Source organism: Hipposideros armiger, unplaced genomic scaffold, assembly GCF_001890085.2.
Source record: "Hipposideros armiger isolate ML-2016 unplaced genomic scaffold, ASM189008v1 scaffold_703, whole genome shotgun sequence".
Lineage (NCBI taxonomy): Eukaryota > Metazoa > Chordata > Mammalia > Chiroptera > Hipposideridae > Hipposideros > Hipposideros armiger.
In genome coordinates this window covers 587,347-599,344 of record NW_017732053.1, presented here as the reverse complement: position 1 = coordinate 599,344, position 11,998 = coordinate 587,347, and the positions used below count along the sequence as shown (strand labels likewise).

Sequence of the window (11,998 nt, the reverse complement as noted above, 5' to 3'; positions counted from 1 at the left end):
AACTGTGGGCAAAGCCTTTATGGTGGTTTCCTCGGGAAGGAATAGATAAGGCAAGGTAACCAGGTTTAGGATTGGCTAGTCTAAATACTTTCAGAGGGCTCAAGGACATAGGAGCTGTCCATAGTTCACTGGTAGTTGACTGGTACCCGGTTCTGAGGTGATTAGGGCAGGTGGATGGTGGCCCAGAGTGTGACAGCCCATGAAGGAGGTGGTTGGAAGTGTGGCCTTAATTGGCTGCTCAAGAAGGGAACTGACTGGCCCCTAATCAAGGCCTCAAAACCGAGTCAAGGTAGCATTTATAAAAACTATTGGGTTGTCGGAAAAGTCATGACGTATTTTTTATATGCTTTTCATTGCAAAAATGTGTCATGGCTTTTCCGACAACCCAATATATTACAAGAATCAACTGGTCTTGCAGTTTGTTCCACCATGTACTCTGTAGCGAGTTGAATAGTGTTCTCCCTCAAATTCATGTCTACCTGCAACCTTGTCAGTATAATCTTATTTGGAAATAAGATCTTTGAAGACACAATTGAGTTAAGATGATGTCATATTGAATTAGAGTGAGCCCTATATCCAATAACTGTTGTCCTTACAGCAAGAAGAGAAGACACACAGAGGTACACAGAGGTAGAAAGCCATATGAAGATGGAAACAGAGACTGAGTGATGCAGCCACAATCTAAGGGATGACAAGGCTGGCCAGGAGCCACCAGAAGCTAGGAAGAGGCAAGGAAGGAGTTTTCCCTGGAGCCTTCAGAGGAAGCCTGGCACTGCCAACAACTTAATTTCAGACTTCTGGACTCCAGAAATGTAAGAGAAAAAATTACCAAGTTCGTGGTAATTATTATGGCAGCCCTAAAAAAACACAGATTTTGATAGCAGGAAGTAGCGTGCCTCTGTATCAAATACTTAAAAACGTGGAGATGGCTTTGAAATTGGTAATGGACAGAGTCTGGAAGAATTTTGAGGTACTTGATAGAAAAAGCTTAGAGCCCCTTGAAGAGAAAGTTCGCAGAAATAAATATGGAGTTAAAGGTAATTCTGGTAAGAGCTAAGAAGGAAGTGAGGAGCACTATAGAGAAAGCTTCCATCCTCCTAGAGAATACATATACTGTCATGAACAGAATGTTAGTAGAAATATGAATGTTAGAGCTGCTTCTGGTGAGGACTTAGAAGGAAATGAGGAACATGTTATTGGACAATGGAGGATAAGCACATCCTCATTAAAATGGTAGAGAACTTAGCTGAATTGTGTTCTGTTGGACAGAAAGTAAAACTGAGAAGCAATGAACTTGGATATTTAAGAGACTTCCAAGCAAAGTTTTGAAGGTACTGACTGGTTTCTCCTTACTGCTTATAGCAAAATGCAAGAGGAAAGAAATAAATTGAGGAAGGGACAGATAAGCAAAAAGAAGACCAGCACTTGATGATTTGTGAGGTTCTCAGGCTATCCAGACTACAAAGGATGCAAAAATTACAAAATTCACTGTTGGAAAGTGTGCTCTAAAAAAGGGCCAGGGGTGTGGCTGCACTGTAAGGGTGAAATTCAGTAAATCAATAGTGCAGTTAGACTTAGCTAGTTTTTGCAGTTTAACTCACTGCATAGTTTGCTATCTAGCTACCTGTAATTAGACTAGTTTGTTTGCAGTTTGATCCATCCTTATATTTAGCTGTTTCCTCTTTGTTTCTCCCCTCGCTGATTAACTTAAGAAATCTATTTCCTAACTTGAAGAAAGCAATTTCTTAATCCTCAGGTACCCGGACACCAGAATCCAATTTACAACTCCCTTGCAGCATTTACTGGTGACTCATAAAGTCCCAGGCTGAGGTGGCCGAGTCTGAGTTCAGAGTCTGGAAATAACATCATCTTCAAACAGACCAGACCCCAGGGGGAAGCGATGTCAGCCCTCAAACCTGCCTGACCAACTCCCCTTTTCCTATATAAGAAAAAGCTAACCTGAAGTTAGGTGCAATTGTCTGTTCTAAGACTCTGCCCCAGCAACGGCCCCTGCCTGTGTTTCTCTCCTTACAACGCATGGGAGCCGTCATCCTTGGACACCGCCATGGGCATTTTCTCTCTGCCCTAACTTGAATAAAAACTTTCTTTGCTCTCCCACTTTGTAGAGTCTTGTGTGAACCATTTCACCTTTTGCGAACGACCAGAGGTTAATTCCAGGCCAGAACATGTTTTTTTCCTCTTATTTTGGTCTCCACTATTGTCTTTGGATTTCCCATAAAACTTCTTACATAGCTTCAGAGCCTTGCAGTTCTTTAGTCTATAACCCCTATTATAAAACAGAAACCTTAGTGGTTTGGTGGTTAGTGGTGGGAGGAGTGTTCTCTAATCCTGTGATTAGGTCTCACTCTTTCAGTGAGCCTGTGCCTCTGGTATGTGACCTTTACAAGCGCTCCTCAGTTTTGTTTTTTTGTTTTTTTTCCTCCTTTTATGTGACAAAAGAAGACTAGAGTGAGTTGAAGCTGGGTATTTACCTTTCTCCAGGTTGGGTAGGCTCTGGTTTCCCTACGAATAGGACTTTGTTAAAGAGAACTGGGTACTCTGGGCATATTTCAAAGTGGTTACTTTTCCCTTCCCATTGTCAGAAGCACCAGGGTATTTTTCTCTGGTCTTGACCCTGAGAACCTGGCAGGGCTCCTGGGGCAAAACCCCCAAGAGGGGGAGTGTCAGTTAGCCTTTAAGTTTTCCTGCCAGTTGCTGACTCAGCAGCAGCTTCTGAACCTGGTACGCTATGACTCTCAGTATTAGATATTCTTTCTGGTTTTCAAGGCAGTGTTTTGCCCTGTGGTCTCAATTTGCTCATGGATCTTAGAAGAGTTGTTGAATTTTAGTTTATTCAGCTTTTTTCTTGTGAAGATAGGCATGATGACTTCCAAGCTTTTTGCATGTGTTAAGAAAAGAATGCAACCCAGAAATCTAGTTGGCTTTATTAAGTGATTCATGAATCAAGCAGCATGCCATCTAGCAACTAGAAGGGTGCTCTGATGAGTTGTACAAAACGCAAGATTTTTATAAGGCAGTAAGAGGGTGAGACTAAGAAGTTAAGAGTGGATTAGTTCAGGCGAGGACCTTCCCTTAGGGGGCATCAGGGGGTCTTATTATGCAGGTCTTATCAGGTCACATAGGTTTAAAATTTCACTCTTGGGAGAAGCTGAAAATGCAATTAGGAAGTTTTGGTTTGGTGACGTGACTTGGCAAAAGTGACTCCATTTTGGCCTGTTTCTATTTTTAACACATGCCAGACCAGAAACCACTGTGTTCTATTTTACTGTTTACACTTAAAATTAATGATTACAGAAATAGAGCAGGTCCTTGAATAACGTCCCTTTCATTGTAACGGTAATGAGATGCCATAGACACTTAACTCTTGTTTGTATCGATTAGCCTATGGTAAAAATGGTTTCCTTATATGTTTCACTGCAGCTCCAAGAACCTATCATCTATGTTAAGTAAACTTACTGTAATGTCTCCCCCAGGAAAGTCTGTATGGATAAAGGAGTGTTGTTGTGCACTCCTGGGAGCAGGACCCAGCCTCCCTGATTAACAGGGAAAAGGGGTGGAAAGCTGAGGAAGGCACTTATTGACTCATGTTTGTAAGTTTAGCTCTTCTTTTGATGGGAAGTGTGCACGTGTCGGGGGAGCGATCATTTAAAAGTTTGAAGCTATTTCCATGAAGGAATGGCAAGCCGGAATTGCTCAGATGGAAAGAACTCTATACATTGGACCACAAGGAAAATAAAGCAGCCGCAATGCTACAGAAAGTTAAATTGTCAGGGACCTCTTCCAACCTGGCTCTCTGCAGTCTCTTGACACAGAGGCTGCGCTGGACCTGGCTCTACTCTTCACCACCACTCCCCCTCTGCTTCGCGGAGGGGCCGCCACTAAGCGTGTGGGAGGGTCCCAGCAAGGGGTCGCCTCCACCAGGAGTTTGACAATGAATTTTGAATATTTAAAATGTTTTTATTTAATATTTATTTATAATATTGTTCACATCTATAAAGTATATGGCATGTAATATAATTGAGTTACTGACAGAGAAAACAACTAGCTAATGATGTGATGAAAATTGACAATTCAATCAAAACACAGAACTTGGGGCCCAGAGCTTGCTGGGCTTCAGTTTCACCAGGTTTAAAAGGAAAAACCTGAGGTGTTTTAGGTGTGAGAGCTAAGAAAAAAGAAAAAAAATTAAAGAAAAAGAGCTAACCACTCTTATTTATAGTTATCGTTTCCATAATGGGAGTCAAACCCAGGCCACCTGGTTGAAAACAGGAATCCTAACCACTACACCATATGGGACCCAATAACTACTGTCTCTCTTCAATGTACTACATCACTTGAGTAGGCAGGCACCCATATTCAACAACTATACACCAAAGGGTTTGCTCCGCCCTTGTGGAAATTCATCTTGAGTGCGGCTGCGCGAGCCACAGCTCCTGGACCCCATCCCTTCCTACAGACTGGGGCTGTTAGAACACCCGGGCCTCTCCAGCCCGCTGGCAGTCTCCCAGAGCTGGAGCCCTTGCGGGTTGCTGAGCGTCATCTGTCACCACCGAGCGTTTGCCGACCCCGCCGGGAGCACAGCCACACCCGAAACTTAAAACTGTAAATGAAGGGAAGCTATTGCTTGACTTTTGACATCAACTGACATCAAAAGTCTATATAAAGGACCCCACCTGGGAGCGAGACTCCACGTTGAGTTCTGTGAAAAGCAAAAATGAAATGTGTTATCTCTTACTTATTTTGGCTTCTAAATCTCACTGGTTAGCACTTAGTTGGTAGCTAAAATTCAACCTTTGTGTGTGGGGAGTCTTTTTCTCCATTTTCCATTTGAATGCTTCGTTTAGGCTTTTCACTGACAACTAGAGCTCAACATGGCCAAAAACCAAAAATGATTCCCCTCAATCCAAGTGCAAACCTGTCCTACTACGATTATAGTATATGTTAAGAAGGCTTAAGAATTAAAAAATGTAGCTGTGTATCAGCTGGCAGTAAGATTAATGGTACAGAATACGGTACGGGTATACACTGGGATTAAACAAAAAAAAAGGGTGGCATCTCAAATCAGCAGAAAGGGTGGATTAATCAACAACACACAGTATGTGGACCTATGGTAGAAAAGACAAAGTTGAATGAAGGACTCACCTCACACCTCAACTGAAACTACACGTTCTTGAGAAAAATTGGAGAATTCCCTTATCATCTCATTTATTTATAGCCCCAAATCCAGAAATCATAAAACAGCTGATAAATTCAACTCTATTAATAAAACTGACTAAAGAATCACAAGAGTTTAGTACTTGTTACTATAGCTTTCACTTTTATTAATTATGCTATTCAGTTCTGTATGTGTTTTATCTAAAAAGTTTTTTAAAAACCACCATAAGCAAAGTTAAAAGACAAACTGGAAAAAATATTTACATCACTCATATTATGAACAAAGGAGCAAATTTCCCCAAGTATAAAAATTAGCACCTAGGAACTGGTAAAATGTAAACAACCCAGTAGAAAAATGAAGCAAGGACACAGAGTTCATAGAGCAGGAAATATAATTGGCCCTTCAACAAATTACAACAGGTTCAGCCTCACTCCTGGAAAGATAAAGGCAGGTTTTTAAAAATCTGAAAGGTCTCTTCCTAGAGTTCATTTGAAAATCTAGGTCATATCTTTTTTTTGTTTCTAAAGATTTTTTTTATTGGGGTATTGGGGGGAAGGGAACAGTGCTGGGGTATTGGGGGGAAGGGAACAGTTCTGGGGAATTGGGGGAAGGGGAACAGACAAATTGCTTTCGTTTTTTTTGTTCTTCTAGTTGTGGAGGACGTTGCTTCACTGGCCCAAGTTGGCACCATCATTGCGCTCTTCCCGGGCAAGATCAGTCGCCAGGATGGCCGTTCACTGCAGCTGCTGGCCGCTCAGGTTGGCTGCTGGCTACATACGGTAGCCCATGGCAACCCACTGCCACAGGGGCTGCAGCCTACGCCGTTGCCAGCGACTCATGGCAGCCCAGCTCCAGGTTGAGTTGTTGTTCAGCATCTTAGCTGTAGAGGGCAGTGTCACTGGCCCTCATATGTGGGATCCGAACTGGGGCCCTCTGGCGTCCCAAGCCAGTTCTTAACCATCGCGCCACTCGGCCAGCCCTAGGTCATATCTTTTTTTTATTTTCTCGCTTAAAACCTGCCAAGAGCTGCCCATCAACACAGGTGTTTGTGTGTTTTTATTGATGTGGAATCATTCTCTTCTGATCTGTTAGCCATGCATTTTTTTTCCTCCATCAAAATCAGTTCTGAGGATCTAGTGAAACTGAAGCACCTACTTCTTGTCCTTCCCACCATCGCTGTGCAGTATGTCACCCATACTGATTTATGCTGATGTTGTTCTAGTTGTTCACTAGTGTAAACTAATCTAACAGCTTTGCACCTGCCCTACATGTGTGTCCTAGAACACAGGACTAGAAGTGGTTTCACAGTAGTGACTTTCAACATCCCTGTTTGCCTCTTTAAGCTTTCATACCTAACAAAGTTGGAAACATGCAGCAGAGATGTTTTACAGAGGGAAACTGGGGGTAGGGAGTGAAGGGTGGGGGGGAGGGCAGGGGCAGGAAGAAAGCCTAGATAAAGGAGCCATATAAAAGAATAGCTGTGCTCATGGCCTGCTTTTGGCCACAGGTCAGGCCACCCTGGACTCGAGCTGTTTGAGTGTGTCCTGGAGCCCCTGGAGCTGGCTTCGACCCCAGCTGATGCGGATCTGAAGGCTGGCCATGTCTGCAGCCAGCTGCAGGCCTAGAGGAAGGGGAGAGATTGTCATCGTGGTATTAATATCTGTGCTGTGACACATGATGCAGGGGACTCTGGACAGCCCCAGGGACGTGAAAGGCTGCAGGCCTCTCTGGCCTCTGCACTATTTCTAAAACATTCCAGGTACAGCCTGGTATTGGCTGCTTCAGAACCTCACTGGACCCACACTCTCACCTCTTTCAGGTCTTTGCTAAAATGTCACCTCCTCAGAAAACCTCCTTGACCCCCTTCTATCACCCACCAGCAGCTAAAAATCCAGATCGTAACACTGTCTCATGCCCTTATTTTCTTCCTTCTTTCCTCCATTATCACAGTACCTCACTACTCTCGCCCTCACTCCTTACCCCTATTTTCTCTGCTCCTAAGAGTGATCCACATGCTGGATCCACCTCAAGGTAGCTTTGGCCTGGTGCCTCTGCTGCCCATTCCTGGCCAGTCCTGTCTCCGGCCTACCTGCCCAGTAACGGCTGGACACACATCTGATCCCCTCCGTTCAGGAAACTCTGCTCCTGGCTTCTGGGACACTTCACCCTCTGGGTGTTGCTCCTGCCTCACTGCTGCTTCTCAGTCTCCTCTAATGGTTTCTCACCTTCCTCTCCCTCACTTCCTGTTCACACTCCCAGCTCTCTTCGATCTTACCCTGCCTCAGCTTTAATGCTGCATCTGTGTCAGCAACTGGGGAATTTAAACACCAGTGTTATGTGATGGGCTCCAGAATTTCTCTCTCCAGTTTAGGCCTCTTCTAATTTCCAGATGCACGTGCTCAAATGCCCACTCAGAATCTCCACCACACAGCACTGGGAACACACCCACACCCAACCCCTGACGTACCCTCGGCTGCTGCTCTGCAGCCTTCTGAGGGCAGCTCCATCCTCCCAGGTATTCTGGCTGGACACTGTGGGCTCATTCTTCACTCTTATCCTTCCCTTAATCCCAAACTGATCTGTCAGCAAATCCTGGGTGCTTCTGCTCTCAAAACACACAGGTTCCCCTACTTAGCCCCTCTTCCACCTCCATTTGCATCTCAAACCTGGCTGCTCCCTGGCACCTGCTTCATCCCTCTGTTCTTGCTGCTTCCAACCCAGCATCCACTGTCACCCTGCGAGCCTACCTCATTACTCCCAAAGTCCTCCTCAGGGCCTACACAGCCCTCAGATCACTTGCATCCGGCCTTGTCTGACCTCAGCTCTGGGTACTCCCTGCTGAACCTACTCCACTGCAGCCCACAGGCCACTTCTCTGCCATGCCAGACCTGATCTCACCATAGGGCTTTCGCCCTGCCTGGTCTCCCCACCTAGAACACTGTTGCCCCAGGTCACCCACAAAGCTCCCTCCTTCATTTTTTCAAAGAGGCCTTCCCAGGCCACCCTTCATAAGACAGATCCCTCAGCCCACTTCTGTCCTACTCCATCCACCACAGCCTCTTATTTTTTCATAACAATTCCCATTACTTATCTGCAGGTTGCCTTTCTTCCCTCAAGTATATAACACTCTATGAGGGATATTTGTCCTTTTTGTTTCCTGCTGTATCTCCAGCACCTATATCATAAGCCTGGAACACTGCCGACAGCCAATAAATGCTTTTAGAAAAACAGCAGGTATGTAACAAGAGTCGGCAATGGAGAAAACCTGCAAAGCCATTTGAAAACTAACCCTAGCTCTGGCATTAGCGCTCAAGTGCTCCCTGTAGGTAGAAGGTCCGAGTTTGGGCCAGGGCCATATGGCCAACACAGAGTCCACTCACCCTCCCTGAAGCTGGCTTGGGCCTGCCGCAGACTGTGGGGAACCAGGATTCCAAACCAGTTCAGAGGGTCCTGGGGGGCTGGGGAGGACTCTGGCTCTGGGGTCCTGGTGAGGCCCTTGCGCCTGCGCAGAACTACAAAAAGTAAGGGTAGAGGTTGGGTTCTTGTTACCTTTCCTGGCCCTTTTCTTCCAGGTGACAATGTTGAATTTGATCTAAGCTCATGATCTTGGAAAAAAATACTGATTATTGAAAAGTCCTCGCAACCTTTTATGTTCCATACACCAGCTTACCACAAAGAACTACCCTTCCCCACCTTGTGATTCAGATGAGGGTCTCTGTCCACAATTGCTCATGACTCTCATAAAATCAACAGATGACACCCTTGTTTACCTGTGACAAAGCCACACACTGACCTTTCCCATTTTGCCTGAACATGCTGAAAGGCCAGACAGCCCCTCCAACTCCCATTCTCTGTCTCATGAATGATTAGCTAAGATTAAAAGTTAGTTCCCCTGAAACTAGCTAGACAGAGATACACATTTTCTGTTCATTAACTGAGACGTGCCCTGATTGCTAATGTGAGGACCCGGGCCCGGACCCTAGGCCAGACAGGCTTATTCTAAAAATATCCCAGCCTTGACAGATAAGAGGAAGCCACCCTTCAGCTACTGCAGCTAGACTTAGCAGGAGTATCCTATTCAGACACCAGAGTGTGGTAATAACAAACTGAAACTTAATATCACAAGAAATGGTTATAGTAAAAGCTTAGATTTACAAGAAATAGGTTGAAATTTTACAGGAGTATTTTTTTGCAACTGGTTTGAGACATCTCACCAAAACTAACAGCTCTTCTTGCTTCTGTACATTTGCTTTGCTTCTGCTTTTGCCCAAAACCCTGGAAATCAAGCCTTATAAAACTTCCACCTGCCAAGACCTCGGGGCCGTTCTCCTCTTGCAGAATGAGGTGGTTGCCAGGCTTGGCTTAATAAAGCTTTTGGAACGAAAACTGTCTCTTAGGTCATTTTTAAGAAGTAAGGACCTAACACCGAACAATCCCAACTGTAAAGAACTTCACCTATAACTTGTCTATTTCTCCCTATAAAAGTCTAAGACAAAACTACCTCCTGACACATTCTGATCTTCAGATCTGAGGCGCTCTCTATGGCAACAACCTGAATAAAATCATCTCCTCAATTGCCCTGTGCATTTTCTCTTTGACATCCAGAAGAGGCCAAGATTGAAAGAAGGAGAGGGTGGCTCACCTGCCTCGCGGGGCCCCACCTCCTCTGGAGTCTGGGCGCTGGCTCTTACCACCCGAAATTTCTGGAGACCGTTTTGCGTCTCGCTAAAGAACGAGAAAGGAGAATGGACTTTGACAGCCCCGGCCAGGACACTGCTCGCTCACCCGTTCCGGTGTGCAAGGTTCCTCACCTGGTACAGACGCAGACCTGGGGCTCCATGCGAGAGGCATACTGTAGGGGCCCTACCGACTTGGTACCCATAGCGTAGCGAGCTTTGGAAAGCGAGAGCCAGCCCTGCGGAGAGAGGAGAGGCGGTGAAAACTCAGTTTACCTCGGCGTGCCCGCCCGCTCGCCCGCTCCAGGTTTCCACCTCCTCCACCCGGGCGTTCAGCGCCACCCGCTTCGCCTCCAGTTCTTCCAGGTCCCGGAGCAGCTGCAGGAGCAGCGAGTCCAGCTCGGCCCGTAGGTCCGGCGCCGCCATGTGCCCGTCACGCTCGTCTGGAGTCAGCCTCTTTCCACTGCCCAGTCACCGCCCACTGTGAGTATTATAGCCAATAACTGCGCGACACCCGCCTTCGAGCGGGCGTTCCCAGCTGCTAGGCCCAGGGTGTGGAAGCCGCCATGTCACGGCTTTTGAGGGCAAGCGTCCTTGGAGTGGGTGTATTACGGAACTGATTAGCCGCTTTTCCCGTTTAGCCCCCCAAACGGATCAGCCAACCGGACAGTCGGCGAGAGCTGTGGGTGGTTCGAGTCGCTTCTGGAAGCGGCCGCTTTAAAAGTAGGGCTATCGCTGTGGCGATGGAAGGAGGCGTAGCAACCATTTTAAAGAAGCGGCTTTAAATTTAATTCCAGAAGGAGCCGATAAGAGACCCTACGGTCAACTGTTGTGCTGCTTTTACAGTTGCTGCACTATTTGGAGCCGCCAATACTATTTTCGTGGTTCGTTACTTTAAAGTTGGGCATCCGGTATACTGGCGATAGATGGTGAAGCCACTGGCTGACATCTTTACTAATGGCTGTCCTAGACCACGTGACAACATCTTGCCAATCTCTTCGCTTACTGGTTGCTCCACTGAGCATGCGCTTCCTGACTGGCCAATAGTGTTGCGACCCTATCCACTTCCTTATATTAATATTGGGCATTTTCGGCTGCAGCCGCGTTTAGTGAATCCTTTAACCACCTTCTTGGTTGAGGGCGGAAGCGAGGGCTGCGTATCGCAGGCTGCGCCCGCAGAGTCTCCAGGACCCACGTGGAAGCGGCGCTCAGAATGGTAGGGATGTTTCAGCTCTTGTTTTGGAGGTTGGGGGTTCGTGGAGGGCTTGGGGATGTGGCTCTTGAGCTCGGGGTGGATGGTCCCGGGGCCTGGGCGTGCTTGGCAAGAGTGGCTGACCTGACCCGTTGTTCCCCAGCTGCGCCGTGAGGCCCGCCTGCGCCGCGAATACCTGTATCGCAAAGCCCGCGAGGAGGCGCAGCGCGTCGCCCACGAGAGGAAGGAAAAGGTGCGGCGCGCGCTCGAAGGTACTGCCCCGCCGCTCGGCGGCGCCAGATTCAGTCTTTAGAAAGACTGGGTTTGCATTTTAAAACCCAAAGGAAAGAAAAGACCAAGTGGTATAAAAGGCATTTAATTCGCTTTTCTGTGTGGTAATATGGTCGAGAACATCTTTTCGAGTATTTATTGGCCATTTTCCTTGCCTGTTGGGTCTTCCTGTTGGCTTGCAAAGGTCCCGCCATAGGATGATATGAATTACTTGTCAGTGCTGTAGTGTCCAGCTTTTACAGCTTGCCTATTAATTTTGTTTACAATATATCTAGTTCTCAAATTTAAAATTATTACCGTGGTCCTGTAGATAGGTCCCCCCCCCCACCCCGTGGTTTTTCATCGTTACCTTTTTTAGTACAAGGTAACAAGCATATCTTACTGTCTTTTGGCGGTATTATGATTCCCTTGCATTTTTTTTTTAAGCTGAGCCATCCTGCCACCTGTTGGCAGCTCAGTGGCAGCTTAGCTCCGGCCGGACTCGAACCGCTGTTGCTCAGAGCTCAAACCTTTGAGCGAGCTCTTAACCAACTGAGCCACTCAGTCGGCCCTCCCTTGCATTTTTTCTTTTTTTTAAAGATTTTTATTGGGGAATTGGGGGGATGGGAACAGTGCTGGGGAATTAGGGGAAGGGGAACAGACAAGTTGCTGTCGTTTTGTTCT

General features: G+C 46.5%; 2 protein-coding genes across 2 annotated transcripts in view; one reads left to right on the top strand and one right to left on the bottom strand.

Moving 5' to 3' along the window:
• Positions 1-6,229: 6,229 nt before the first annotated feature.
• VMA22 (vacuolar ATPase assembly factor VMA22) lies at positions 6,230-10,329 on the bottom strand. The gene is made up of 5 exons (XM_019627057.1): positions 10,168-10,329; positions 9,988-10,091; positions 9,819-9,901; positions 8,557-8,688; positions 6,230-6,797 (listed from the first exon to the last, which is right to left on the bottom strand). The coding sequence occupies exons 1-5, from the start codon at positions 10,276-10,278 to the stop codon at positions 6,685-6,687; spliced, it is 543 nt and encodes a 180-aa protein (XP_019482602.1). The 5' UTR covers positions 10,279-10,329; the 3' UTR covers positions 6,230-6,684.
• Positions 10,318-11,998, top strand: part of IMP4 (IMP U3 small nucleolar ribonucleoprotein 4) — a 5,141-nt gene continuing 3,460 nt past the window's right edge. Inside the window, exons 1-3 of the mRNA XM_019627056.1 lie at positions 10,318-10,335; positions 10,953-11,068; positions 11,208-11,316. Coding sequence (XP_019482601.1) covers positions 11,066-11,068; positions 11,208-11,316 — 112 coding nt within the window. The 5' untranslated portion in view covers positions 10,318-10,335; positions 10,953-11,065. The remainder of the gene's footprint in view (positions 10,336-10,952; positions 11,069-11,207; positions 11,317-11,998) is intronic.

Coding starts and splice junctions, on each gene's coding strand:
- VMA22 (XM_019627057.1), bottom strand. CDS start 10,278: ATGGCGGCGCCGGACCTACGGGCCGAGCTGGACTCGCTGCTCCTGCAG. Junction 10,092..10,167: donor TGAACGCCCGGGTGGAGGAG/GTGGAAACCTGG, acceptor CTCTCTCCGCAG/GGCTGGCTCTCGCTTTCCAA. Junction 6,798..8,556: donor CCAAGCCAGCTTCAGGGAGG/GTGAGTGGACTC, acceptor CCCTTCCTCTAG/GCCTGCAGCTGGCTGCAGAC.